Genomic DNA, 27827 nt, shown 5'->3' with positions numbered 1-27827 from the left:
GAACCAGAGACCCCTCCAGGGGCCGGGCTGGGGAGGGAAAGGGGAGACGCGAAATGGGGGGTCCAGGTCCCCGAAGCCTGCAGCCCCTGTCTGGAGCCAGGAGTGGGTGAGGAGGGACCTCCGCTGTGTCGAGGGGCTCCAGGCCCAAAAGAGTTCAGTTCAGTTCCGAGAAAGGCGGCTCTCTATGGAGGGGTGGGGGGATTCCTGCCTCATTTGGCACCGAGGGGGTCAGGGGGGTCAGGGGAGCCATCTGGGGGGCTTGGGGGCGGGGGCCCGGGGCCTCCCGTTTGGCACATGGTGGGGGAGGGGGAGGGGGAGGGCCCAGCCTCAGGGGCCTCCCCGGAGGCGGCGTCTGCGGTGGTGGCAGTGGCGCCGTTGTCCACAGAGGATTCCATTCTCAACCCCTCTTCTGAGGGTGCAGGGGGGTCGGGTCTTCGGGGAATCAGTTCTCCACGGGGCCTGAAGATGGACAGAGGAGAGAGAGAAATGAAATTACTAGGGGGACAGCCTCATGCCTTCTAAATCACTCAGTGGAAAAGCAAAGCCCTCACCTATCGTGGCCCAAAAGATCTGCTGTTTCTTCTCTGTCCTCACCTACCCTTCTTCCCCCCTCTGCTCCAGCCACTGGGCCGCCTGCTGTTCCTCCAGTGCTCCCAGCACGCTCCGACCCCAGGGTCTTTGCACGTGCTGTTCCCGCTGCCTGGAACATTCTTCCCCCGTGACTAAGGCCCCACCTGGAACATCCCCTCCACTGAGTCCTTCCCCAACCATACTGAGTCGAGCAGTCACCCCTGCACGCTCCAGTCTTTCTCACTCATTTCCCTCTGACTGTTTTGCGTTTGTCACTCTGGGATTACCCTGTCCTTGTTTTTGTTGTTGTTGTTTTGTTTTGTTTTGAGACGGAGTCTCGCTCTGTCGCCCAGGCTGCAGTGCAGTGGCGCAATCTCGGCTCACTGCGAACTCCGCCTCCCGGGTTCACGCCATTCTCCTGCCTCAGCTTCCCAAGTAGCTGGGACTACAGATGTCCGCCACCACGCCCAGGTAATTTTTTGTCGTTTTTTGTAGTTTTAGGAGAGACGGGGTTTTACCATGTTAGCCAGGATGGTCTCGATCTCCTGACCTCGTGATCCACCTGCCTCAGCCTCCCAAAGTGCTAGGATTACAGGCATGAGCCACTGTGCCCGGCCAACCCTGTCCTTGGTTTTTTTTTTTTTTTTTTTTTTTTGGTTTTTGTTTGTTTTGAGACGGAGTCTCGCTCTGTTGCTCAGGCTGGAGTGCGCGGTCTTGACTTGCTGCAACCTCCGCCTTCTGGATTCAAGCAATTCTCCTGCCTCAGCTTCCTGAGTAGCTGGGATTACAGGTGCCTGCCACCACACCCACACCGAGCTAATTTTTCTATTTTTGTTTTTCTTTTTTCTTTTTTTTTTTTTTGAGATGGAGTCTTGCTCTGTCACCCAGGCTGGAGTGCAGTGGTGCGATCTGAGCTCACCGCAAGCTCTGCCTCCCGGGTTCATGCCATTCTCCTGCCTTAGCCTCTTGAGTAGCTGGGACTACAGGCACCCACAACCACGTCTGGCTAATATTTTGTATTTTTTTTAGCAGAGACGGGTTTCACCGTGTTAGCCAGGATGGTCCCCTGACCTCATGATCCGCCCGCCTCAGCCTCCTAAAGTGCTGGGACTATAGGCATGAGCTACCGTGCTCGGCCAATTTTTGCATTTTTCATACAGACAGGGTTTCACCATATTGGCCAGGCTGGTCTCGAACTCCTGACCTCAAATGATCCGCCCGCCTCGGTCTCCCAAAGTACTGGGATTACAGGTGTGAGCCACCGCGCCCGGCCTACCCTGTCCTTGTGGAGGAGCTTCCTGTCTGCTTGTTCCTATAGAATGTAACCTCAGTGATGACAGGGGCTGTGGTCACTGCTCTGTCCCCAGCATCCCGTCTGGCACAAAGCACCCCTTTTCCCTGTGGAAAGAGCTGTCCCCAAGAACTCCGACCAAACTTTCCCATGACTCTAGCTCTGACCTCCCTGGGCGAGCGGAATGAAAGCCCCATCCATTGCACAGACCAGAAAACTAAGGTCCGGGAGGTGCAGGTTCTTGCTGGGGGCCTCCTATCAGGCTCCCTCATGCTCCACCCTGTACTTCTTACCTGGGGGGCCTGGGTCAAATCATTGCCCTCACTCCCAGCCCCTGAGCTTCAGTTTCCCTCTTTCAGTGGGAAGCATGACCTTCATGCTTTGCGGTATGTGGCATCTCTTAGTACCCAGTAAATGTGTGCTAAGTGGACAGAGCCACACTGAGCAGGGCAGAGGAGAGGACCCGCCTCAGGCCCCCACGCCATGGTCTTGGGAGCCAGACAGGCGCAGTAGCTCGTAACCCACGCTGCTGCAGAAGTATCTGTCAACCGAGCGAAGGGATTTGGGGTTTGGCACGATTGCGCCCTCCATCTCCTCTGCTGATGATTAAAGGTGAAGTCATTCTCGCTTGCCGGCCCTGCCAGCTCAGCCCTGACTCACCCCTTGGCAGTATCCCCATACCCTGGAATGCACCCCCACTCTGTCCTCACAGAGGCCCTGCGATGACGGCTGCAGGGAGGAAGTGACATTCAGAGTGAAGCCTGAGGATGCAGCCGAGTGAAGGAAGAGTCAGCCCCCAGCCCTGTCCCGCCCGCCCTTGACTCTCTGCCCTGTCCAACCTCTCCATTCCCATGGCCCTGGCTCACTGTGCTTTCCCCAGCCTCTCCCCAGCCTCCCAGCTCCCACTCTTGCCCTTCTGCCCCCAAGAGGCCCCACAGCAGTCTTCCTACACCCAACATTGACTTCCCTCCCCTGCTTATAGTCCTCCATGGCTCCCTAGCACCCCCAGGACAAAGTCCCAGTCCTCAGTGCACCCCCTGCCCTCACTCCTCAGCCCTCCATGCGCTCTCAGTAACCCTCAGCCACACCAGTCTCCTTCTGTTCCTTGAGCAGGCCAAGCTCTCTCTTGCCTCAGGCCCTGTGTGCAAGCTGTCCCCTCTGCCAGCATGCAGTCTCCTTCTCCTTCACCTAGTCAATGGCAACCAACCCTTCCAGTCCCCAGTTAAATGATACTTTTTTTTTTTTTAGATGGAGTTTCGTTTTTGTTGCCCAGGTTGGAGTGCAGTGGCGTGATCTCGGCTCACTGCAACCTCTGCCTCCCGGGTTCAAGCGATTTTCCTGCCTCACCCTCCCAAGTAGCTGGGATTACAGGCATGCGCCACCACACCGGCTAATTTTGCATTTTTAGTAGAGACAGGGTTTCCCTATGTTGGTCAGGCTGGTCTTGAACTCCTGACCTCAGGTGATCCACCTGCCTCAGCCTCCCAAAGTGCTGGGATTACAGGCGTGAGCCACCACACCTGGCCTTAAATGACACTTCTAAGGGGAAAATAAAACCCTTTCCTCTTGTCATCTGCTTTCTCTGCAAGCCTGAGTTTGCAGTTATTCATTTGTCATAGCAGCGTGTGGTCAGCATCTGCAGAGAGGACCAAGCAGGCTCACCCATCTTGCTCCACACAGAATGCCCTGTGCCCAGCATGGCGCCTGCACGCAGAGGATGATCAGAAAACATCGACTTAATTTTAAGTGCAGTAATAGCTAATAATAATAGCTAATGGGGCCGAGCACAGTGGCTCATGCCTGTAATCCCAGCTGGGAGGCTGAGGTGGGCAGATCGCCTGAGGTCAGGAGTTCAAGACCAGCCTGTCCAACATGGTGAAACCCTGTCTCTACTAAAAATACAAAAATTAGCCGACTGTGGTGGCGGGGGCCTGTAATTCCAGCTACTCAGGAGGCTGAGGCAGGAGAATTGCTTGAACCTGGGAGGTGGAGGTTGCAGTGAGCCAAGATCACGCCATTGCACTTCAGCCTGGGCGACAAGTGCAAAACTCCATTTCAAAAATACTAACTAACTAACTAACTAAATAATAATAATTGCTAATGGTTAGAGACCACTGCTGCATGAACAGGCTCCGTGCTGCATACATGCATAGACCGGAGGATTAAGCCATTTAATTCCCTCAGCAATCTTATGAATTAGATCCTGTTATCATTCCCCCTCTATATATGAGGGAACTGAAGCACAGAGAGGGAAAGCGATTTGCCCCAGGTCACACATCTAAGAAATGGCAGGGACAATATCTGGACTCAGGCAAGATTGGGGAAGTAGGAGTGAAACCCTCCAGTGGCGCCTTCTACCTTAGCTCTGATACTGGGGAGCACCACCTGTTCCGGCGGGATGGGTACCAGCCATGTGTCCTGGGGTGTTCCCTGGCTCGGCAGCAGGGGGCAGCAGAGAGCCCAGTCCCGTTCCAGTCCTGCGCTGGGACCTGCCAATGTGCCCTCCTCTCCCTGAGAGTGGCCTTAGCATCGCTAAGAGTTGGAAACTAGGGGCGACATGACCCCTCTCCCAGCGTGGCCACGAGGATTAACGATATGGTGCATATGAAACTCCAGGAAAGAAACCTGACCAGTGTTCACTACTAGAGAGGGCACAGACTCAGGCCGAGCAACTGCCGCTTTGAATCCCAGCTCCTCACTTCTTTCCGTGCCTCGGTGTTCTCGTTTGTAAAATGGGGACGAGATTGGTCAGGCCCGGTGGCTTACGCCTGTAATCCCAGCACTTTGGGAGGCCGAGGTGGGCGGATCATTTGAAGTCAGGAGTTAGAGACCAGCCTGGCCAACATGGTGAAACCCTGTCTGTAGTAAAAATACAAAAAAAGTAGCTGGGCGTGGTGGTGCATGCCTGTGAACCCAGCTACTTGGGAGGCTGAGACACGAGAATCGTTTGAACCTAGGAGGTGGAGGCTGCGTTGAGCACTGCCCTCCAGCCTGGGCGACAGAGCGAGACTCCGTCTCAAAGAAAAAAAAGGAGGACGAGACTAGAATCCACCCCATGGGATCGCAATGAACATTAAATGGGTTAAACTGTGGTGAGGCACTGCAGGGTCCACGCGAGAGCAGCGGTGCCGCTGTGACTGCTCTCTAACCCCCAGCTGTGTCCTCCCTGCTCTGGTTCACACCAACCGGCTTTGAGCACTCTGGGTTTCTCTCTCCTTGTCTGCCCCTGAGCACCGTGTTCCCCAGAGGTGGGATCAGGATCCGGCAAGTGCCAGACCGGAGTCTGAGCCCAGAGATGGGACAAAGATGGGCAAGAGTTGGGGGTGGGGGGAATCCCCACAGAAGGCAAAACTGAGGCTCGGGGGTTGGGGACAGCCGGCCTGCCTGCCTACGACCGTCTGATGGACATCGCCTGGTCTGAGCTGGTTCCAGAGCTGGGTGGGGTGTCTGTTGACTGAGAGGGGAGACAGAAGAGACTGGGAAGAGAGAGGCAGGGACATTGAAAGATGGTCACAAGAAGTTGGCAGTGGAACATAAGGGGACAGAGTTGGGCAGAGGAGGGGCAGGGCCGAGGATATGGTACCTGCGGGCCGGGCGTCGGGGGCCCGGGCGGGTGGCCCCGGGGTCTCCAGCGCAGGCGAGACGGAGAAGCGGGAGAAGCACAGCGGGGGGCCTGGAGGGGGGAGGAGGGGGAAATCCTCCGCCCACTCGAAACTGCCTCCTGCGGCAGAAGACCGCAGTCAGGCCGCAGGCACCTGCGGCGCTCCAGCCCTCCGGTCCCGCCCCTCCCACCCCATAGGCCCTGCCCCGTCCGCCCCATGGCTCCCGCCCCCTCCTGCCCCATTGGGCCCGCCCTCACCAAAGCCGCTGTCGTTGCTGGGAAACCCATCTCCGGGGGTGGCGGGGTGGGGAGGCGTCGGGGGCGCTGGAGGTGTTGACGGGTCCGTGTCCCCCTCGGGGGGGCCCTGGACGCTCAGCTCGTTGGTTGGCGTCTCCTGTGAAGGCAGATTAGCGGGAAGCCAGAGGGGAAAAACCGTCACGTCCCATTTACCGCATCTCCCAAAAGCAACAAAACCGGCTAATATTTCTGGGGCTCTAGGAATCCCAATTTATAATCACACGCTCTGGAGAGGTGGCTGGAGCCCCTAATCTGGCTTCGAAGCCTCGGGCCAGCCTTAACCTCAACCTGGCCCGAGGCTACTTACCTGACAGCTGAGCCCCACGCACAGCTAAGTAGCCCAACGTAGGGATTCTCTCCTGGCTCATTAACGCGCGCGGCCTCCACCCGATCCCCTAACCCAAGGCGATCTCCATAGGCCCCACCCCGTCCCTGTCAGTCCCACCCACCTCTGAGATCTAGACCTTCTCCAGTGGCCCTCCCAACCTCTGCACCATCCTGAGCGCATCCCATGCTGGACGCAGTGACCCTGCCCCCGAACCCTCCCTCAGAAGTAGACCTGCTCCAGCCCTCCAAGTTCCACCCCTCTGAATATATTTCAGTGGCCCAGTCCCCAATTCTTATTTCCATTTCTCTCACAATCTCAGCCCGGTATGCCCGCCCCAGGTTCATCTAGACAAGGCCCCAGTTCCTCAGCACCACTCGCCCTCCTTTTTTCTCTTCAACACCATCCGTGTTTTTCTTTCTTTTTTTTTTTTTTGAGACGGAGTCTTGCTCTGTCACCCAGGCTGGAGTGCAGTGGCCAGATCTCGGCTCACTGCAAGCTCCACCTCCCGGGTTCACGCCATTCTCCTGCCTCAGCCTCCCGAGTAGCTGGGACTACAGGCGCCAGCCACCTCGCCTGGCTAGTTTTTTTTGTATTTTTTAGTAGAGACGGGGTTTCACTGTGTTAGCCAGGATGGTCTCGATCTCCTGACCTCGTGATCCACCCGTCTCGGCCTCCCAAAGTGCTGGGATTACAGGCTTGAGCCACCGCGCCCGGCCGTGTTTTTCTTTTTGTTACAGAGTCTCACTGTCGCCCAGGCTGGAGAGCAGTGTTGTGATCATGGCTCAATGCAGCCTCAACCTCCCGGGCTCAAGCGATCCTCCCACCTCAGCCTCCCGAGTAGCTGGGACTACAGATGCGCATCACCACACCAAGATAACTTTTTTCTTTTTAAGAGATGAGGTCTCGCCATGTTGGCTAGGCTGCTCTCGAACTCCTGGCTTCAAGTGATCCTCCCGCCTCGGCCTCCCAAAGTGCTGGGATTACAGGCACTCGCGACTGGCCTAACTCTTAACACAATCCTCTACCCATCTCTGTAAAGACCCGTCCCAGTCGTTAGGTTCGCTCATCCCTGACCCCACCCCAAAATACCTTAAGGCTGCCTGCTGCATCTCTGAACCCCACCTGCAGCCTAGCTATGGCCCTTCCCTAGTGGGCAAGATCTGCTCCCTCCCGAACCAGCCCTACAGACACTAGAACTCGAGTCAACAAACAATGCCCAAACTCTCAGTAGGCCCCGACCACACCATCCAGGCCACTTCTCAACACTTCCTCTTCTCAACACTTCCTCCCTAGTCTCTCCAGGATCCCATACTTGACTACCCAGTGCCCCCTCTTTCCTTCCAGACTCACCCTCACTCTCCAGGCCTCTCCTTTCCTCACTTTCCTCTCCTCACTCTCCAGGCCCTCTACACCCCGCCCCCATCACAAGCCCTGCCCTCACCCTAGGTCCCACCCCAGCCCTAGGCTCGGCCCGTCCTCTCGGCCCTGCCCCACTGTCAGGCCCTGCCCTCACACTCAAAGCCTCCTCCCATCTTCCTAGTCCCGCCCCATTTCCCTGATCAGTCTCTTCCCAGACCCCACCTTCACCCCCTAGGCCCTGCCCGCGCCTTGCTCGATCCGCCCCGCCTTAGGCTCCGCCCCCATTCCAGCCGTGGACTTTCTCCAGGCCTCCTCTTGCAGCGCCATATGCTTGGCCTCCCTCAGGCCCCCATCCAGACTCTGTCCCGATCCTAGGCGCGGTCTCCTTCCAGGCCTCGCTCGCGCTCTAGGCTCAGCCTGCCTCCAAACCCTGCTCTAGACCCCGCCCCACTCTAAGCTCAGCCTTCGTCTAGGCCCCGCCCCAGGCCCTGCTCCTCTAGGATCGACTTCCCTCCAGGCCCCGCCCTGGGCTCCGCCCCACTCTAGCTTGGCCCCACCCCACTCTAGATTCGGGCTCCCCTTAGGTCCCACCCCACTTCAGCTTGCCCTCCCTCCAGGCCCCGCCTCAGGCCCCGCCCCACTCCAGCTCGGTCTCCCTCCAGGCCCCGCCCCACCCTAGCTCAGCCTCCCCTCAGGCCCCGCCCCACCCTAGCTCGGCCCCGCCCCACTCCAGCTCTGCCTCCCGCGAGGCCCCGCCCAACTCTAAGCTCGGCCTCTCTCCAGGCCCCGCCCCGCTCCAGGCTCCTGCTCCCTCCAGGCCGCGCCCCCGCGGGTTCCGCACCTGGTCGAAGAGGTAGACGGTCACGTCCCCGTGGAAGGAGACCATCTTGCGCTTCCTCTCCAGCTCGCTGTCCTCTGGCTCGTCGGCCCCGCGCGGAGACTTGAGCAGCCCCCGCAGCGGGCGGGCCGCGTCCGCGTCGGCGCTGCTCACCACGACGGGCACCGGGGCTGCTCGCGCCCTCCCGGGGCCCCGCAGCCCCGCCGCCGCGCCCGACGCCGCCGCCTCCTCGTCCTCCTCCTCGTCCTCGTCCTCGTCCTCCCCGTCCTCCTCCGCCGGCCCCGGCGCCCCCGCCCCGCCGGCCTCCCCGCCAGCCGCCCCGGCGTCCGCGCCCTCCCACGGGGGCCGCCGCGGGCCCGGCCCCGGGAACGGCGTGAGCGTGAGCGGCGGCAGCGCCAGCGAGAGCCGGGAGAGCCTGGCTGCGAGGGGAGAGACCTGGTGAGCCCCTGTCCCGGGGAAACTGAGGCAGGCCCTCCCACCTAGCTGTGTGGCCTCAGGTAAGCCCTCCGCACAATCTGGGCCTCAGCACCCACTTCGTGAACGGAAGAGCTGCCCCGGGGCGTTTCTCCAGGCAGTGTGGGTAAGGTCCTCTCCAGTGCTCAACCTCCCCAGAGCTCCCCAGTGCCAACGGCTTTAAGCCCCAACTTCCCATAGCCTACCAGGCCCGCATGCCCTGGCCCTCTGATCTCTCTGGCCTCTGTCCCCACCTCCTTTGGCCTGACGTCCATCTAGCCACATGGGCCACCCCACCATTCATTCCTCCCACCGAGTAGCCGGGACTACAGGCGCGCGTGCCACTATGCCCGGCTAATTTTTTGTCTTTTTAGTAGAGATGGGGTTTCACCATGCTGGCCAGGCTGGTCTCGAACTGCAGACCTCGTGATCGCCCATCTCGGCCTTCCAAAGTGCTGGGATTACAGGCGTGAGCCACCGCACCCGCCTTTTCTAATGCAAGTCCTGCACATCCTCCAGCTCTGGGCTTTCAAAGCCTTCAGAGATCTCCTAGGGCTCCTGGGAGGTTAGGAGCACCCACTCTGCACCCCTTCCACCGAGCACCTTTCTTCTGAGCGGATTTTCTCAGCGTGTAATTATACTTCTGTGGTAGTGTGTTTGCCTCGCTAAAGAACAGAGACCGAGTCTGGCTCATTCATAGCCTCATTTCCAGGCCCCAAGCACATAGAAGTACTCAGTCAATATTTGTAGGATTAATGAGTGAATGCTCCCGCTGTGTGAAAATGACCAAGGCACTTCCCCTCTCTGGCGCCTGATCGCCAAAGTTGGGGTGTCTAACCATCTCCAGGCCCCTTCCCTGCTCTAAGACTTTTCAATTTTAGTCTGCTGGGAAGGAAGGACTTGAGGTCCCTGGAGGAGGAAACCTGGCTTGGGATCCCAAGTTTATCTTCGCTTGCTGTGTGTCCCTGGGCAAACAGATCCACCTCTCTGTCTCTCTCTCTGTCTCTCTCTCTCTCTCTTTTCTATTTTTTTTTTTTTTTTTTGGTGGGGAGGGGGATGGAGTCTCGCTCTGTCACCCAGGCTGGAATGTAGTGGCGCGATCTCGGCTCACTGCAACCTCCACCTCCCAGGTTCAAGCAGATCTCCTGCCTCAGCCTCCTGAGTAGCTGGGACTACAGGTACGTGCCACTACACCCAGCTAATTTTTGTATTTTTTAGTAGAGATGGGGTTTCGTCATCTTGGCCAGGCTGGTCTTGAACTCCTGACCTCGTGATCTGCCCTCTTTGGCCTCCCAAAGTGCTGGGATTACAGGCATGAGCCACCACACTCAGCTAGATCGACCTCTCTGAGCCTCTGTTTCCTCACTGGCAAACGAACAGTGGTCACTTATCCCTCCATTACTGCATAAGTGAACTGCCCTTTGTGGGCTGATGGCAGGGGCAAGAGGAAGATTTAGGTGGGGCAGGGAGAAAGATGAATGCAGATGGTCCCTCTCTGGTCCTTATTCTCTCTACTCAAGTTTCACTACCTTTTGCTAATGTCTTTTTTTTTTTTTTGAGATGGAGTCTCACTGTGTTGCCCAGGCTGGAGTGCAGTGGCCGGATCTCAGCTCACTGCAAGCTCCGCCTCCCGGGTTTACGCCATTCTCCTGCCTCAGCCTCCCGAGTAGCTGGGACTATAGGCGCCCGCCACCTCGACCGGCTAGTTTTTTGTATTTTTTAGTAGAGATGGGGTTTCACCGTGTTAGCCAGGATGGTCTCGATCTCCTGACCTTGTGATCCGCCCATCTCGGCCTCCCAAAGTGCTGGGATTACAGGTTTGAGCCACCGCGCCCGGCCTCTTTTACTCTTCTCTAAACATGGTGAGCCAGTGCCCATCTCAGTGCCCTCTATCTAGAACACTCTCCCCCCGACGTCCACCTGTCTCACTCCCTCCTTTCCTTCACATCTGCTCAAAAGTCACACTTTTGTTAACCAGACATCTCGGAGTGATGGGGTTATGGGGGATGCTGCATAGAGGGAGTTTTTTTTTTAAACGAAGTCTCGCTCTTGTCTCCCAGGCTGGAGTGCAGTGGTACAATCGGCTCGCTGCAACCTCCACCTCCTGAGTTCAAGCGATTCTCCTGCCTCAGCCTCCTGAGTAGCTGGGATTACAGGCACCTGCCACCACGCCCTGCTAATTTTTGTATTTTTAGTAGAGACAGGGTTTCACCATGTTGACCAGGCTGGTCTCGAACTCCTGACCTCAGGCGATCCTCCCACCTCGGCCTCCCAAAGTGCTGGGATTACAGGGGAGAGCCACTGCGCCCAGTCTAGAGGGTTTTTTTCTGGAGCTATGAGTACGCAGATAAAGGTCAGGGTGACAACCTTTAAAAATTAGGAAGGCTTCCTGGAAAGGGGAAATTTGGGGTCTTGAGGGATGAGTAGTTCACTTGGAAAAAAGCAGGCTATTCTCTGCCTCTTTTCACCCGGCAGTTCTAATCCAACCCAGATCCTCTGAGGCATTTTAGCTGCTCATCTCCCAACATTTTCATGCTGCCTGGGCTGTTTCCTAATACAGCTGGTCACAAACTCCCTACAGCAATCTCAAGGAAGTGACAGTGTTCGAACACCACAGGCTTTGAGGAAGAAACATCCTCTGTCCAGCCCACTTCCTGACCCTTGCCCACTGAGCCACAGGCTCCTCTCTGGAGATGATAACTGTTTCCTCAAGCGTGGCTGTGAGGTTGCCAATATAAAACAGGACCCAGCCACTTACAACTTTCATACCCATATTTAAGGAAATTGCGCCTCCCAGAGATTCTGCTGGAACTGTATTTCCTATGTCCACATCTAAACAAGGGCTATTTATTTTTACCCTTCATTTATATATATATATATATATATATTTTTTTTTTTTTTTTTTTTTTTTTTTTTTGAGACGGAGTCTCGCTCTGTCACCCAGCCTGGAGTGCAGTGGCGCGATCTCGGCTCACTGCAAGCTCCACCTCCGGGGTTCACGCCATTCTCCTGCCTCAGCCTTCCAAGTAGCTGGGACTACAGGTACCCGCCACCTCGCCCGGCTAGTTTTTCGTATTTTTTAGTAGAGACGGGGTTTCACCATGTTAGCCAGGATGATTTCGATCTCCTGACCTCGTGATCCGCCCATCTTGGCCTCCCAAAGTGCTGGGATTACAGGCTTGAGCCACTGCGCCCGGCCACCCTTCATTTATCTTAAACAGTTTTCTCTGTGGCAAAACACTTCCTGCATTCCTACCAAAACTTAATTTTCAGAAAAGGTGTATCTGTGCCTTCCAGCTCACTAGTCCCATGGTGGTGGAGTTGGGTCAGGGCAGGGTCTGAAGCTCCCTGGGTCCCAGCCTTGGGCAGCTCAGGGCCTGGCACACAGGGGGCCTGGCACACTGGATAGATGCCTTAGCTTATTGGAAAGTTTTTGTTGTTGTTGTTGTTGTTTTGTTTTGTTTTGGAGACAGAGTCTTGCTGTCATCCAGGCTGGAGTGCAGTAATGTGATCTCGGCTCACTGCAACCTCTGACTCCCAGGATCAAGCTATTCTTGTGCCTCAGCCTCCTGAGTAGCTGGGACTACAGGTGCACGCCACCACGCTGGCTAATTTTTTTTTTTTTTTTGAGACAGAGTCTTGCTCTATGGCCCAGGCTGGAGTGCAGTGGTGCAATCTTGGCTCAGTGCAAACTCCGCCTCCTGAGGTCAAGCGATTCTCCTGCCTCAGTCTCCCGAGTAGCTGGGATTACAGGCGCCTACCACAAAGCCTGGCTAATTTTTGTATTTTTAATAGAGACGGGGTTTTGCCATGTTGTCCAGGCTGGTCTTGAACTTCTGACCTAAGGTGATCCGCCCACCTTGGCCTCCCAAAGTGCTGGGATTACAGGCATGAGCCACTGAGCCCAGCCATCCTATTAAGTTTAAATCAGCACATGCTGGAAGCCTGGGGGCCTTGAGCCATCCACAGACAGGCTTCCTTCGAACTGGCTGCAACCATAAAAACAAAACAAAACAAAAACCAGAGCTCTGGTTTAAAAGGGAAAAGTAGCAGATTCGCCAACACCAGGTGCACATTCCTGAGAAGTGGCTGCCCCGTCTACACAGGGCATTTTCTTCTGAAGCCCCACTCTGCCTCCCCAGCATGCTTCATCCATTTCCCTATGTCGTCTGGCCCCTGTGGGCATGAGTTTGAGACCCCTGGTCTAAGTGAATTGCAATAATAAAAGCAAGTGCTTACTGAATCCCCAGCTCTGATTAAGTGCTTTGGACGTCCTCATTCATTTAACCTTCACAGCAACCCTATGAGGTAGGTTCTAACCCTGCCATCCGTTTTTGGCAGATGGGTAAACTGAGGCACCGAGCAGCAAGGACATTTGCCCTAGGCCAAAGAGCTAGAGAGAGGACCGAGCCAGGATGTGAGCCCAGGTGGTGCGGGCTTCAGGGCCTGCATTCATCACTGCCAGCCCGATCCGACATCTTTACCCACACTCACCCTCCGCAGCCTCGGAAACAGCCGGACCTCAGCCCTGATTGTGCCCCGCAGCCTCCTCACCTTTGATCTGCTCGCTGTTCCCCTGAGGGGGTCCCAAGTCCAAGAATAGTCGTGGCATCTCGGGGCCCTTCCTCTCGGGCTTGGGGGGGTCCCCGTCTCCGCTGGGTGCCGTGTCTCCGCCGGCCCTGCTGTCTGGGGCCCCGGGCTCTCCCTCGGGGGCCACCTCCGGCCTGGCTCTCGGGGGCGCTGGCTCCAGCCTCCTCGGCTGTGCCTCCGGTGGCGGTGGCAGCGGTGGCGGTGGTGGCTGCGGCCTCGTGTAGTCTACCCATCCGGCCTTTGCGTCCACGCCGCTTCCGGGGCCGCCGCCGGGGGCCGTCCCCGTGCCCACTGGGGCTCGGCCCCCACTCCCGAGGTCCAGCCTCCCAGCCCCTGGGGCTCTCGGCGCCCCCCCAGTCTCGGGGGCTTTCCTCTCGGTCCCGGGTTCCAGCGTCCCGTTCTTGGGGGCTGGGCCAAGGGGGCCAGGGGCTGTCTCCCCGCCGTTCCGGGAGGAGGCCACTGCGCTGGGTGCAGGGGCTCTCTCCAGAGAGGTCTCTGGGGCTGGCTCCCCGATCGTGGGGGCTGGACCCCAACTCTCGGGCGTCTTCTCCCAGGGCCCTGGGGCTCTCCAAGGCCCAGTCTCTGGTGGCCTCTCCGTGTTCCTGGGGAATCTCAGGCCCCCATTCTCTGACACCTTGTCCTCGCTCTTTGGGGGTGTCAGGCCCCCATTCACCAGCACCTTCTCCCCGGCCTCTGGGGACCTCAGCTCCCCATTCTCCAGCGCTTTCTCCTCCCTCCTTGGGGGTGTCAGCTCCCCATTCTCCAGCACTTTCTCTTCTCTCTCGGGGGACCCCAGGGCCCCATTCTCCGCCGCCTTCTGCTCGATGCCTGCCTTCTCCTCGATGCCCGGGGCTCTCTGGTCCCCGTTCTCCAGCACTGTCACCCCGTTCACTGGGAGGCTCGGGCTTGGGGCTTGTTTCCCGTTGCCCAGGGCTGTCGGGTCCCTGTTCAGGCCCGGGACTTTCTCTCTGTTCCCGGGGCCTCTCCCCGCCTTCCTGGGTCCTGTCTCCCGGGCTGTCGCCCCCTTCTCCCCCAGGAGGTTCCTTGTCACATCCTCCCGCAGGGACATCAGCAGCTGCTCGGTGCTCACTTGAACCACGAAGGTCGGCTTCTCCCGGGGCCCCGGGAGCGGGAGCGGACCCGGATCTGGAGGTGGCCGGGGCGCTCCTGGGTCGGGTGGCTCGGGGGGAGCCCGCGGCCGAGGGACCCCTTCCTCCTCGGCCGCCCCCCCACCTGGGAAGGCTCCCTCGGGGGAAAAAGGGGTCTCGGTCTCGTAGCCGCTGTCCCCCGGCTTGGGGCCCGGCGACGAGAGGCCTGAACCGGGACTGGCCACGGCCGAAGGGGGGTCGGGGGACGCGGCCGGGTCCGCGGGGGCCCGAGGAGGTGGCGGCGGGGGGGGGGGGAGCGGGAGGTGGCCCCCGCCCGGGGTACTGGGGCGCCGCCGCCCCCATGAGGGGGTCCAGAAACTCGGGGGGGGCCGAGGCGGGGGGGGCCATGGGCAAGTCGGCCAGGGAACCCCGCTCTGCCCGCAGCGAGGAGTCGTCCTCGGGGGGGTGGGGGCAGCCAAGAGCAGGGTGGCCCCCCCAGCCTGCTACGGCGTCCCCCCGCTCCAGTGGCAGGCAGGAGCAGGCCCCCTCGCGGCTGCACAGAGGACAGGGTAGGGGACCCCTGCGGCTCGGGCCACCTCCAAGGCTGCTGCTGTCTTCCCCTGGGGAGCTGCCCTCCTCCTCCTCCTCTTCTTCTTCCACCCACGGGGCGGTCCCCCGCTCCCCCAGGACCTCGGCAGGGTCTCCCGCCAGGGTCTCCCCGGCGCCCCGGCCCTCGGGGTCCCAGCCGCTCAGCAGGAAGCTGCCTGACGCTGAGGACTGGGCTGGGAAGGGCCGGGGTGCAGGGAAGAGGGGGGAGGCCCAGGTCTCGGACACCAGCTGGGGGACCTCGGAGGGGGCCTGGGGGGCCTGAGGGGTGGGCACTCCTGGGTCCAGGGGGTCCCAGTCGTTGGGGAAGAGGGGCTCAGGAGGGGAGCCGTGCTCCTCCAAGCGGATGTAGTACTCGCTGCTCACAGAGGGGCTGCGGGCGCTGATGACAGGCAGCACGCTGGGCGTGGACAGCGCCTCATAGAACGGGTTGGAGGGGTTGGCGTGGGGGGCTGGGGGGGCCGACGCCGGCTGCCAGGCAGGTGCCCCCCCACCCCGCCCGGCCCCACGCCGGGCCTTCTCCCACAGGCACTCGAGGTTGAGGCCGCGGCTGCTCTCGGTGACCGTGAGCACATCGTCAGGGTCGGCTCCAGGGAAGCCATCCAGTAGGGGGAATGGCGAGGAGAGGGTCCCCGGGCGGGGTGCACTGTGTGCAGGGGGCCAGGGCCAGGGGAAGGGACCATCTCGGGGTGGAGGTGGCGGCGGTGGGGGCCGGGGGGGCCGCTCGGAGAGCAAGTAGGTGAGCTGCAATTGGAGATCAGAGGCTGAAGGGCGCTGGGCAGGTGGCCGCCAGCAGGACTGAAGGATGTCATACCTGGGGAGAGGTGGGGCACAGTGAGCAGGGCAGAGATCCAGGGAGGGGAAAGAGACCCAGGGAGGGGACAGACAACCAGAGAGAGGGGGACAGAGATGCAGAGGGGAACAGAGATCCAGAGAGAGGGGGTCAGAGACCCAGAGACAGAGGGACAGAGGCCCAGAGAGAGAGGGACAGAGATTCAGAGAGAGAGGGACAGAGGGCCAGGCTTGGTGGCTCATGCCTGTAATCCCAGCACTTTGGGAGGCTGAGGTAGGTGGATTACCTGAGGTCAGGAGTTCAAGACCAGCCTGGCTAATATGGTGAAAACCCGTTTCTACTAAAAATACAAACAATTAGCCTGGTGTGGTGGTACCTGCCTGTAATCCCAGCTACCTGGGAGACTGAGGCAGGAGAACCGCTTGAACCCGGGAGGCGGAGGTTGCAGTGAGCCAAGATCGTGCCATCGCACTCCAGCCTGGGCAACAAAAGCAAAACTCTGTCAAAAAAAAAAAAAAAAAAAAGGAGAGAGAGGGACAGAGACCCAGAGAGAGGGGGACAGAGACCCAAGAAGTGGGGCAGAGATCTAGGGAGAAGAGGGGACAGAAGAGGACAGAGATTCAGAGGAGGTAACTGGGCTGGGGAGCTAGGTACTGAGACGCAAAGAAGCAGGGGTGGGGGTAAGATGCCCATAGAGAGAGGGTGACAGGGACCTGGAGGCAGAGGGGACACAGCAGCAGATGGGAACAGCTGGTGAGGGTGGTGGTGTCCCCGTTTGGGCTGTGAGCACTGGAATCAGACAGGTAAGAAGCAGGGGTCTCTTAGGATGAAGTGGGTTCAAATCACAGCTCTGCCATTCCCTGCTTGTGTCCCCCTGCAAGTAGCAGATGCTGGCAGAAATGGGGGGGACAGCTCCTCTTCACTCTTGAGGGGTATGGAGGGCAAACGGGATGTGGGTGATGTGGGAAACGAGACGGGGAGCTGGGACCATCCTGGGTGGGGTGCGGCAGGCCAGGAGCCCCGAGTGGGCTAGCCCTCACCAGTAGTCCGCATAGGGCAGCTTGAGCCTCGGCCGGGCCAGCTTCACGTGCTGCTGGCGGACCACGAAGGCGAGGACCTCCTCGTCTGACAGGTGGCGGTAGGGTTGGGCCCCAAACTCAAACAGCTCCCACAGGGTCACCCCCAGGGACCTGCAGAGAGCAGAGAGAGGTCAGAGCCCAGCCCTGACCCGCCCGGGACTCAGTTTCCCTATCTGTAGAACCGGTGGCATCTAGTAACCCTTCCATCTTCCTGGCCTGCCTCGGCCCCCGCGGCCCGTGGTCCTCACCAGATGTTGCTCTCGCGGCTCTGGTCCACCACCATGAAGGTCCCGTGGAGCTCCCCGAGGAGCTCAGGCGCCGCCCAGCGCAGCGGGATCCACAGGCGCTCTGGGGTCAGGTAGTAATCCTCCTGGGGGAACCAGGGCGGTGTCAGGCGAGTCACGGCACCCCACAGCCCCCACCCCGACAGAAGGAAGCCCTACCTTGTAGTTGCTGTGGGCCAGCCCGTAGTCTCCGATGCGCACGGTCAGGTCAGAGGTCAGCAGGCAGTTGCGCAGGGCCAGGTCGCTGCGGGAAGAATGAGAGGAGGTGAGCGCAGGGGCAGCCCTCCAGCCACGCCCTGTCCCCGCCCCTTCACACTGACTCCACCCCTTCCATTTGATCTGTCTCTGCCCTCTGACTGCTTTCATTCTCCCCTGCTGTCTTGTCTTCTCCCCATCCCTGGTTCTTCCAAGTCGCCTCTCCTTTTCCTCTGCACTGGCTCCTCTTCTTCATCTGACCCTTCTGGCTTCTCCTACTTCTCTGTTGACTCCTCCCCCTCCTCTCCCGGCTCCTCTCCTCGTCACGTGACCCTGCCTCCCACCCTCCCCGGGTTCCTTCCGTTCCTCTCCTGGCCCCTCCTCCTATCATGGCCCCTCCACCCTCCTGATCCCTCCTCCTCCCCTGACCCCTCCCCCCTCCTGATCCCTCCTCCTCCCCTGACCCCTCCCCCTCCCCTGGTTCCTCCTCCTCCTCTCTTGGCCCCTCCCCTCATCACTTGACCCTGCCTCCCCCTCACTTGGTTCCTCCCATTCCCCTCCTGGCCCCTCCTCCTCCAGACCCTCCTCTGTTCGTCCCTATTTTGTGTCAGCCAGTCACGGGTACGCTCCTGCTTTAGCCCCTCCCCTGCAGCCTCCCCTCCTTTAGCTCCTCCCCTGCAGCCTCCCCTCCTTCTCCCTTTCCCTTAGTAGCTCCTCCCGCGGTTCCCCGGCCCGCCCACCTGTGCACGTAGTTGTGGGAATGCAGGTGCGCCAGCCCGCGGGCGATCTCCAGGCCCATCCTCTGCAGCGTCCGCAGGTCTCGAGGGGGTAGCTCAGGGGACAGGCCCTCGGGGGGCCGCTGGGCTCGGAGGTAACGCTTCAGGTCCCCCTGGGAGGGAAGCAAAGAAGGTCAGCAGCACCAGTCGCTCAGGCCTCCAGCCAGTCTGCCCGGAGGATGGAATGGCCTCTGCTGTCACTGGGTAGCCCCTCTGAGCCTCAGTTTCGCCTGCCGCTTGCAGCAGGTAATAACACAGCCTATCTTGCCTGCTTGTTCAGGGCAGCCTCCAGGACAGTCAGCACTCATGAAATGTTAGCTCATGCCACACATCGTCTACGATGATGATGATGATGACGACGAAGCCCAGGGGCACCAGGCTTGGCCCCGGCCCCGTCCAGCTCTCCCCTCTGCCCTTCCCCAACCCCCAAGACCCTCACCAGTTGACAGAACTCCATAATCAGCAGAAACGGCAGCGTCTCCACACACAGACCCAGGCACTGGAGGACATTGGGGTGCTGCAGGCTCCTGTGGGGGGAGGAGGCGGCCGGGTTGGGAAGGCAGCCCCTCCTCTTCATCCAGCCCCAACCTCCCAGCACAGCCAAACTGCTGCCTCCACCCTTTTGTTGTTGTTGTTGTTGTTTTGAGATGGTGTCTCCCTCTGTTGCCCAGGCTGGTATCCTGCCTCAGCCTCCTGAGCAGCCAGGATTACAGGCACGTGCCACCACGCCCGGCTCATTTTTGTATTTTTAGTAAAGACGGGATTTCACCATGTTGGCCAGGCTGGTCTCGAACCCCCGACCTCAAGCGATCCACCCTGAGCCTCCCAAAGTGCTGGGATTACAGGTGTGAGCCACTGAGCCCGGCCCACTCTACCTTTTTGATCTGTTTCCTCACCTCAGAGTCTCTCTCCTTGACCTCACCCCAGTCCTTCCCCAGATCCCCATCTCTGGATGGCCCTCACTGACCTGCTCCTGGGGCCAGATCCCCAGGGACCCCTTTACCTCTTCTTCCTCCTCACACCTCACCTCCACCTTCATTCCTGCCCCTGACTCTTAGTCTTCTCCTCCTCATCCCCACAGCCTCCTCCTGGCCTCCCTGGCTCCAGTCTCTACCCTTCCCTTTGCCCCTGACCTGCTTTTCACCGCACACAACCCTCTGTCGCTCCCCAGCACCCCAGGATAGAGAACCAGCTTTTTGATTCCTCCTGCCCCTCAGGCTGGCCCAGGAGTCAGCTTTATCCTATGTGGATTTTCCCAAACCTGCAGGCCCTTGCTTAGACCTGGGCCTTTCTACCTACAGTTTTCTCTCTCTCTCTTTTCTTTTCTTTCTTTCTTCTTTCTTTCTTTTTTGAGACAGAGTTTCGTTCTTGTCACTCAGGCTGGAGTGCAATGGAGTGATCTCAGTTCACTGCAGCCTCCACCTCCCAGGTTCAAGCGATTCTCCTGCCTCAGCCTCCTGCGTAGTTGGGATTATAGGTGCACGCCACCAAGCCCGGCTAATTTTTGTATTTTTAGTAGATACGGGGTTTCACCATGTTGGCCAGGATGGTCTCGAACTCCTGACCTCAAGTGATCTGCCCACCTCAGCCTCCCAAAGTGCTGGGATTACAGGCGTGAGCCACCATGCCCTGCCTGCACCTATGGTTCTCTCTCTGCAGAACGCCCTCCTCTGATCAGAGTTCTTTTGGCACCCCCGGGCCTCTGCCTCAACATCATCTCCCCTGGAAGCTTCGCTGCTCCCCAGTGCCAGGTTGGATACCCCCCTTTACCCTCACGCTGTGGGAAAGAGTCAGACTCGGGGGGTTTGAACCCTGACTCCCACTTTCCTAGGTGTGTCATCTCAGGTAAGTCACTTTGCCGCTCCCTTCCTCGGTTTCCCTCATCTGTAAAAGGGGGACAGAGACAGCAACTTCCTCCGAGGAATTTCATGAGGTCTGAGAAAAGCTGGTATGTGCTGAGATCCTAGCAATTACTGCTGTTTTAATGGCAACATGTTATTTGACTTTATTTTCACCCTGCATTTTTTTTTTTTTTTTTTTTTTTTTTTTTTTTTTTTTTTTTTTGAGACAGAGTCTTGCTCTTTCACCCAGTCTGGAGTACAGTGGTGCAATCTCGGCTCACTGCAACCTCTGCCTCCCAGGTTCAAGTGATTCTCCTGCCTCAGCCTCCCGAGCAGTTGGGATTATAGGTGCACGCCACCACACTCAGCTAATTTTTGTATTTTTAGTAGATACTGGGTTTCACCATGTTGGCCAGACTGGTCTTGAACTCCTGACCTCAAGTCATCTGCCCACCTCGGCCTCCTGAAGTGCTGGGATTACAGGCATGAGCCACCATGCCCGGCCTTCACCCTGCATTCTAACTGTATTTCCAGGGATATTCACTCTCCACGAGCTTCTTCCTGTCCTACATCCTTTGCACCTGCTGTTCCCTCTGTCTGGATTGCACTTCCCATGGTGCTTTGCATGGCCAACTCCTCCAAATCAACCCAGCCTCCCTGATGGTCCTGTCCACAGTGGGCCCTGTCTCTGTCACATATTGCCTCAATTCCTCATGGTACTTGTCATTCTCTGACAGTTTTTCTCTCTCTCTCTCTTTTTTTTTTGAGACAGAGTCTTGCTCTGTCGCCTAGACTGGAGTACAGTGGCACAATCTTGGCTCACTGCAGCCTCTGTCTCCCAGGCTCAAGCAATTCTCCTGCCTCATTCTCCTGAGTAGCTGGGACTACCGTCATGTGCCACCACGCCTGGCTAATTTTTGTATTTTTATTAGAGACGGGATTTCATCATGTTGACCAGGCTGGCCTTGAACTCCTGACCTCAGGCAATCTGCCTGCCTCAGCCTCCGAAAGTGCTGGGATTACAGGTGTGAGCCACCGCACCGGCTGACAGTTTCTCTTTTTAAAATGGATTTGTGGCTTGGCATGGTGGCTCTCACCTGAAATCTTGGCACTCTGGGAGGCCGAGGCAGGAGGATGGCTTGAACCTAGAAATTTGAGACCAGCTGGGGCAACATAGTGAAAATCCATCTGTACAATTAAAAAAAAAAAAGAGGCCAGGCACAGTGGCTCACACCTGTAGTCCCTGCACTTTGGGGGACCGAGGCGGGTGGATCACTTCAGGTTGGGAGTTCGAGACCAGCCTCACCAACATGGAGAAACCCCATCTCTACTAGAAATACAAAATTAGCCAAGTGTGGTGCTGCATGCCTGTAATCCCAGCTACTTGGGAGGCTGAGGCAGGAGAATTGCTTGCACCCGGGAGGTGGAGGTTGCAGTGAGCTGAGGCTGTGCCATTGCACTCCAGCCTGGGCAACAAGAGTGAAATTCTGTCTCAAAAACAAAACAAAACAAAACAAAGATACCTGTAATCCCAACATTTTGGGAGGCCAAGGTGAGTGGATCACCTGAGGTCAGGAGTTCGAGACCAGCCTGGCCAACATGGTGAAACCCCGTCTCTACTAAAAATACAAAAAATTAGCCAGATGTGGTGGTGGGTGCCTGTAATCCCAGCTACTCGGGAGGCTGAGGCAGGAGAATCGCTTGAACCCGGGAGGCAGAGGTTGCAGTGAGCTGAGATTGCACCACTGAACTCCAGCCTGGGCAACAAAGCAAGACTTCATCTGGAAAAAAAAAAAAAAAAAAAAAGACAAATAAATAAATAAATAAATAAAAATAAAAGTTAGCCAGGCCTGGTGGCTATGCAGGAGGCTGAGGCAGAAGGATCACTTGAGCCCAGGAGCTCAAGGCTAAAGTGAGCCTTGGGGAGGAAAAAAAGTCTCTCTTTATTTATCTGTTGTGTGCCTTTTCCACTAGGGGGTGAGCTTTCCTAGGATAAGAATTTGGTGTGTCTTCCTGCCTGTGTCCCCGGTGCCTAGGCTAGTAGATGCTGAATAAACACATGCGGAGAGAGGGACTGGCTTGGAAGTCTGCAGGAGGAAGAGAATATTTCAGGCTTGCAGCACAGGGTCTGGCCAGGAGTAGGTGCACAGTAACTTACTAGTTATTTGCCTACTGGGTGCCTGGCGGGAGGCAGAGCCACTTGTGTGCTGTGGGGCCGCTGCCCGGTACCCAGCCGTCTACTGCCTGTGTGTAACCACGGCTCTGCTGTTTATGCTGTGTGTCCTTCTCAGGAGAACAGGGTCTCTTGCTCCTGCTTGGCGGAAGAATTGTGCAACAGTGTTGTTGTTATTGTTGTTGTTTTCTCGCTCTGTCTCCCAGGCTGGCATGTGGTGGTGTGATCTCAGCTCACTGCAACCTCCACCTCCTGGGTTCAAATGATTCTCCTGCCCCAGCCTCCCGAGTCGCTGGGATTACAGGTGCCCGCACACCACACCTGGCTAATGTTTGCATTTTTAGTAGAGACAGGGTTTCACCATGTTGGCCAGGCTGGTCTCGAACTCCTGACCTCATGATCCGCCTGCCTCAGCCTCCTAAAGTGCTGGGATTACAGGTGTGAGCCACTGTGCCTGGCCAAATTTTTTGTATTTTTGTAGAGATGGGGTTTCACCCAGGCTGGTCTCCAACTCCTGAGCTCAGGCAATCTGCCCACCTCGGCCTCCCAAAATGTTAGGATTACAGGTGTGAGCCAGCGCGCCCAGCCCGACAAAGCCACCGTACCCGGTCCGACAAAGTGTTCACAAGGCTCCTGCCATGTGTGAGGCTTAAACAGTGGCTGGAGTTCCCGGCACTTGGGGCGGCTGTTGTAGGAGGAAGCCAGGATTCACTGTACACCCACAAATCTGGCCAAGGCCGGCTGCTCTGCTGGCAAATCCTCCCAGCAACCTGCTAGGCAGGATGATGATCCCCATTTGATCCACGTGGAAACAGAGGCTCAGAGAGGTGAAGTGACTTGCCTAGGGTCACACAGCTGGTAATAATGGGAACGTTGGGATTTCATCTCGGGTCTGTGGCTCGCTCAGCAAACGTCTACAGAGAGCCAACAGCACTTGTGCTGGGGTAACGAGACGGACCCCGAGCTGCTGCTAGTAGAGACCTGCACTGTCCAACAGAGCTTTGCGAAGGTGGGAATGTTCTGGACCAGCCCTGCCTACCAGGGGAGCCACTGGCTACAGGTGGCTATCGAGCACTTGAGATATGATGAGGGTAGCTGAGGAAATGTGTTTTTAATTTGATTGCATTTTAATTAGCTTACATTTTATGTATTTATTTATATAATAGAGACAGGGTCTTGCTCTGTCGCCCAGGTGGGAGTGCAGTGGTACAGCCATAGCTCACTGCATCCTCCAATTTCTGGCCTCAAGTGATCCTCCCACCTTGACCTCCCAAAGTGCTGGGACTACAGGCATATACCACCTGGCCCATCTTAGCTTAAATGTAATAGGCATATGTGACCAGTGGTTGCTGGCACAAGTTTAGGGAGAGACAGGCAATAAGCAAGTAAGCAGATGATACAGTGACAACCTGGGGTACGGGTTATGAAGAAAACACACACCATGACGGGGTGGAGCATCCCAGGCCCCTCTTTGGAAGGAGGGGAGGAGTAAGGGAAGGTGTCTCTGAGCTGAGGCTTGAGGAAGGGAAGGGTCCCCATCCACACCTAGGGGTGTGCAAGGAGTGACATTCTAGAGAAAGGATATAGCAAGGAGCAATGCGCTGGGGCAGGAAGAGGCTTCCGTGGGGAGGGTCAGTGGGGAGGCCAGGGTGGCTGGGGTGAGGGGGACAATGGAAGGAAGGGGACTGTGTCAGACTCTGCAGGGCCCGTGGGCTGTCAGGAGGAGCAGATGTTGGGAGCCATGGAAGGTTTTGGAGCAAGAGAGTGCCAAAATCCGATGTGTTTCTCAGGGTAAAGCCCACCTTTACAACTGCTCTGATAAGGGGTCTCTGCGAACACACCCTTTCCAAAACAGGGAACTCACTACTTCACAAGGAATTTATCTGGCAAGTGTTTACCTAGACACCATCCTAGAAGCACTGAGAGTGGAGTAGAGACCAAGCAGGGCAGGGATGGAGCTCCACAGTGGCCTGCTCAGGAACCTAGTCTATGGCCTGGGGAAGGGAAGCACCAGCCGGTACCCAGCATTGAACATGGGAATCTCACATCCTCTCAGCTGCCCACTTCATGAGGACACTAGGGCTTCTTGGACTGACTTTCCAGATGAAGATCCGGAGGTTCAGAGGGGAGAGGAACAGGCCTCTAGCTCAGCTTCTGTGCTCCCGCCTCCTCCACCATCCTGCCTCTCATTTCCCACCCTTGGCTCGGTCCAGAGGAAGAACCTGAGGTTCAGGGAGGGAAATTCTCCTGCCAGAATTGCACAGCCGGGAAGAGGTAGATTCCACGTGTGACCCCATACAGCTCTCCTTCCACTCCTAAATGTCACCTCAACAAGGCACACACCCACTGAAAAACCCCCAGTACCTGTACGGCTGGGCTTCCGAGATGAACTTGCGTTGCTCCAGGGGCCCCGCGCTGGCTCGGAGCTCCTTCACCACCACCTGGGCAGGGGTGTAGTCGGAGAAAATCTCTCCCAGGATCACCTGGTCAAGGGGAACCCAGGAGTCAGCGAGTGCCATTTCCCCAGCCCCGTCCCCTGGGACCAGCTCCACTCCACCACACAGCTCCCAATCCCCGGCTCCTTCCCAACTTCTCCCTCCACATCCCACCACCCTTGACCCACACCAGACATGGGGTGAGACACTCACGGGCCCAGAATCCGATGGACGCAGGGACGGATGGAAGGATGGACAGACGGACGGACGCGTGGAGAGCCGGGTGGCGCGGCGGAGTGGTCAATGGAGTGAGGAGGGAGGCGCTGACTGACAGATGTCGGGGATGGGGCGGGTGGGAGCCGGTGAGAGGTGGACGGAGGGGGAATGGGAGGCTAAGGGGGCACGGGGAGGAGGCGAGGGGTAGATGAGAAGTGGTGAGAGCAGGGGTGTGGACACAGAACAGGAGGACAGCTCGGATCCATGGAGCCCTGCCTCCCCTCCCCAGCCCACTCACCTTCCCAAACCAGCCACTCCCAATCTCCTGCAGGTAGCTGAGGTGCTGGCGGCTAAGGCCCAGGGGGGTGGTCATGTCTGGGGAGGGCAAGAGGGAAAAGCCCCTGAGCCTCTTCCCCCCTCCCGAGTGCCACCAACACACCCCAAGTCAGTGGGGACTGGGGTCAGAGCAGACATCACTCTCTTTTCATTGGCTGCCACCCACATTCCATGTCAGAATCTCAGCTTCCTCATTGGCTGCTCACAAGACTCCAGCATCCAATCAGTCCTTCCCTTTGGCATCCCAAGCTCCTATGATGTGATTTCAGCCTCCCATTGGTTGCCTCTGAGACTGTGCTCTATGCTAATCTCACCACTGCTTGCCCCACAAGAATCCCCAAATCTGGTTTTGGATTAAGCAATGGCTACCACCAAGATGATCTTTGTCTGCCTTCCCATAGGCTGCTTCCAAGATTCCGGGGCTCCCACCTATACCTTTCCCGTTGGCTGCCCCTGGTCTCAACCGCCCCAGCCCCTAAAGGAAGACACTCAACATCTTCTGGCCTTTCCCGGGACACCATGGGATTCCGGTCATGGCGTGGGGCAGTACCTGAGTGTGAAGGCTGAGGGGCAGGCATTGGCAAGGAGACCTCAGCCAGTGGGAGAATGTAGACATCAGGCAGCGACTGTGAGGAGGAGGTCTCCTCCGCGGGGGGAGTGTACTCCCCGGAGCAGTCCTCCCCTTCAGGGTTCTCAAACTCCTGGGGCCGAGAGAGGCGAGGAGGAGTTGGAGAACGCAGGGCTGAGAGACATGCCATCGTCTTTCTCTTACGTTTGTCTCCCCTTCATTTTTGTAACTGTCTCCCAGTCCCAGCCCAATTTCCATCCCCCCGTTTCTCCATCCCAAGGCTCCAGATCTTGCCATAGCTTCAAGCTAGAAGGTGCTTTCGGATTTACTGCCCCCCTCTCCCCACCAACCACCTGTGTTGGGGGTAAAGGCCTTGCTGGAGTCTTCCTCCCCAGGTTGAATCCCCTCATGCACCTCACCTTGAAGCCGACATCGCCCCGTTTGCAGCACAGACAGGTGAGGAGGAGGAAGATGAAGGCCAGCAGGCCGGAGCAGGAAATGAGGACCACAGCGTAGGGAGGAGCCAGAGGAGCCCGGCCCAGGGCGAATCCATCTGCGGGCACAGGGCTGGGCTGGGGTCCCAGCTTCAAGTCCCTGGATACCGGAATCATGCCCCCTCCCGTCCTGGCCCGTCTTGGACTACAACTCCCATGATGCTCTGCGACCAGGGTCCCTTGGCAGAGGTGCAGAGTGGCCCAAGGCATTGTGGGAGTTGTAGTTTGGGGCCTTCCCAAGTGGTTGGATTGGGGGTGGGGTCTCTCCTCTGGTCCCAAACTGGGACCCCCCCCACCTCACCCCACCCCATCCCCTCACCCCAGGCTTGGACGAATTCCAGTGAGGGCTGAAGGAAAGAGGAGTAATAGTGAAGCCTGGAGCTTGCAGAATTTAAAATACGCTCCCATGGACAGCCTCATTACCCCTCATTGGGGAGGAGGACGAGCCCTAAGCTGCAGGCTGGGAGAGGATTCTTGCCCCATGCTGGAACCCCCCAGTTTGTGGGGTTGAGATGTGTCTCTTTTAGGGACGCTTGGCGCACACCGGTGTCCTCTATCCCCAGCCCAAGATCCAAAGAAGGGAACTCCGCAAGCCCTGGGTCTCCCCAGAAGCCAAAGACAGCCTCTCGTGTTGTATCCCCCTTAGAAATAGTATTCCTGTCCTCTGCCCCCAATTCTCCCAGAGGCCCGATCCTTCCCCGGCTGCCTGCACACACCAGCACAAACACATGCGTGCACGCATACACACATGTTGCCCAAACGGAGCCCCCTCCCCACCCAGCCCCCAGCCTCCCTCCCACAGGCCCTGCTGACAGAGGCACCGTCCCCGTCGCTCCGGGCCCGGCTGGGCTGCGGGAAGACGCGCACCAGGTGACGGGGCAAGACCTGCAGACAGACCCCTGGGAAGACAGCGAGGCCGCCGCGCGGGTGGGGGCCGCCGGACAGACGGATGGCCCGACAGACTCACCGGGGTGGGCCGGGGACGCCAGGCAGCCGGAGGCGGAGACGGCCGCAAGGAGGATGAGGGCGCCGGGGGCAGGCATCTTGTCGAGGATGGCAGGGAGGTGGAGGTGGTGGCGGCTGGGGAGGAGGGGGGGGCGGGCCCTCAGCCCCCAGCCATGGGGACCCGCGCGACCCTGGCCTCCTCCCGGCCCAGGAGAGGGGCAGGAGACGCAGGACAGGGGGAGGGAGGGGCTGCTTGCTGGCTCAGGTACCCCCCTCCCCCTCTTTGAAGGGACAGACGGATGAAGGGATGGAGAGGCGGACAGAGGAGAGGAGCTGGGGAGCCGGGGTTGCTGGGGTGGGGGGGAGAGGGTAGGATGGGGGGGGCGAGAAAGAGGGCCCCGCCCCCGAGGGCAGCCAGGATTGGGGGAGCAGAGAGCCTGTCACAGGAAGGGTGGGAGGAGGGAGGATGGAGCGTCGTCATGGCAACAGGCTCCCCCGTAGCATTGGCTGCCAGGAGGGAGGGGAGGAAATGGGAGGGGGAGGGACAGACAGGGACCGGCACACGCTTGCGGCGGGGGGGAAGGGGGGCAGGGCCCACGGGTGCCTGGCCCGGACACCGCTGTGACATGCCACCAGCATGGACACATGTGCTACACGCTAAGATGCAGATG

General features: G+C 58.3%; 1 protein-coding gene across 1 annotated transcript; it reads right to left on the bottom strand.

The window, feature by feature from the left end:
- Nucleotides 1–327: 327 nt before the first annotated feature.
- Nucleotides 328–27512, bottom strand: LMTK3 (lemur tyrosine kinase 3). The gene is given in 16 exon segments (XM_073016221.1): nucleotides 328–459; nucleotides 5445–5582; nucleotides 5721–5856; nucleotides 8288–8703; nucleotides 13292–14729; nucleotides 14731–15835; nucleotides 16855–17004; nucleotides 17142–17263; nucleotides 17337–17421; nucleotides 18113–18261; nucleotides 18588–18675; nucleotides 24527–24645; nucleotides 25112–25188; nucleotides 25700–25850; nucleotides 26137–26270; nucleotides 27179–27512. Coding segments are annotated over 16 exon segments (4401 nt in total). The 5' UTR covers nucleotides 27255–27512; the 3' UTR covers nucleotides 328–442.
- Nucleotides 27513–27827: the final 315 nt, after the last annotated feature.

The sequence above is a fragment of the Chlorocebus sabaeus genome, chromosome 6, assembly GCF_047675955.1.
Source record: "Chlorocebus sabaeus isolate Y175 chromosome 6, mChlSab1.0.hap1, whole genome shotgun sequence".
NCBI classification, from domain to species: domain Eukaryota; kingdom Metazoa; phylum Chordata; class Mammalia; order Primates; family Cercopithecidae; genus Chlorocebus; species Chlorocebus sabaeus.
This window is presented reverse-complemented; position numbering and strand designations above follow the sequence as displayed.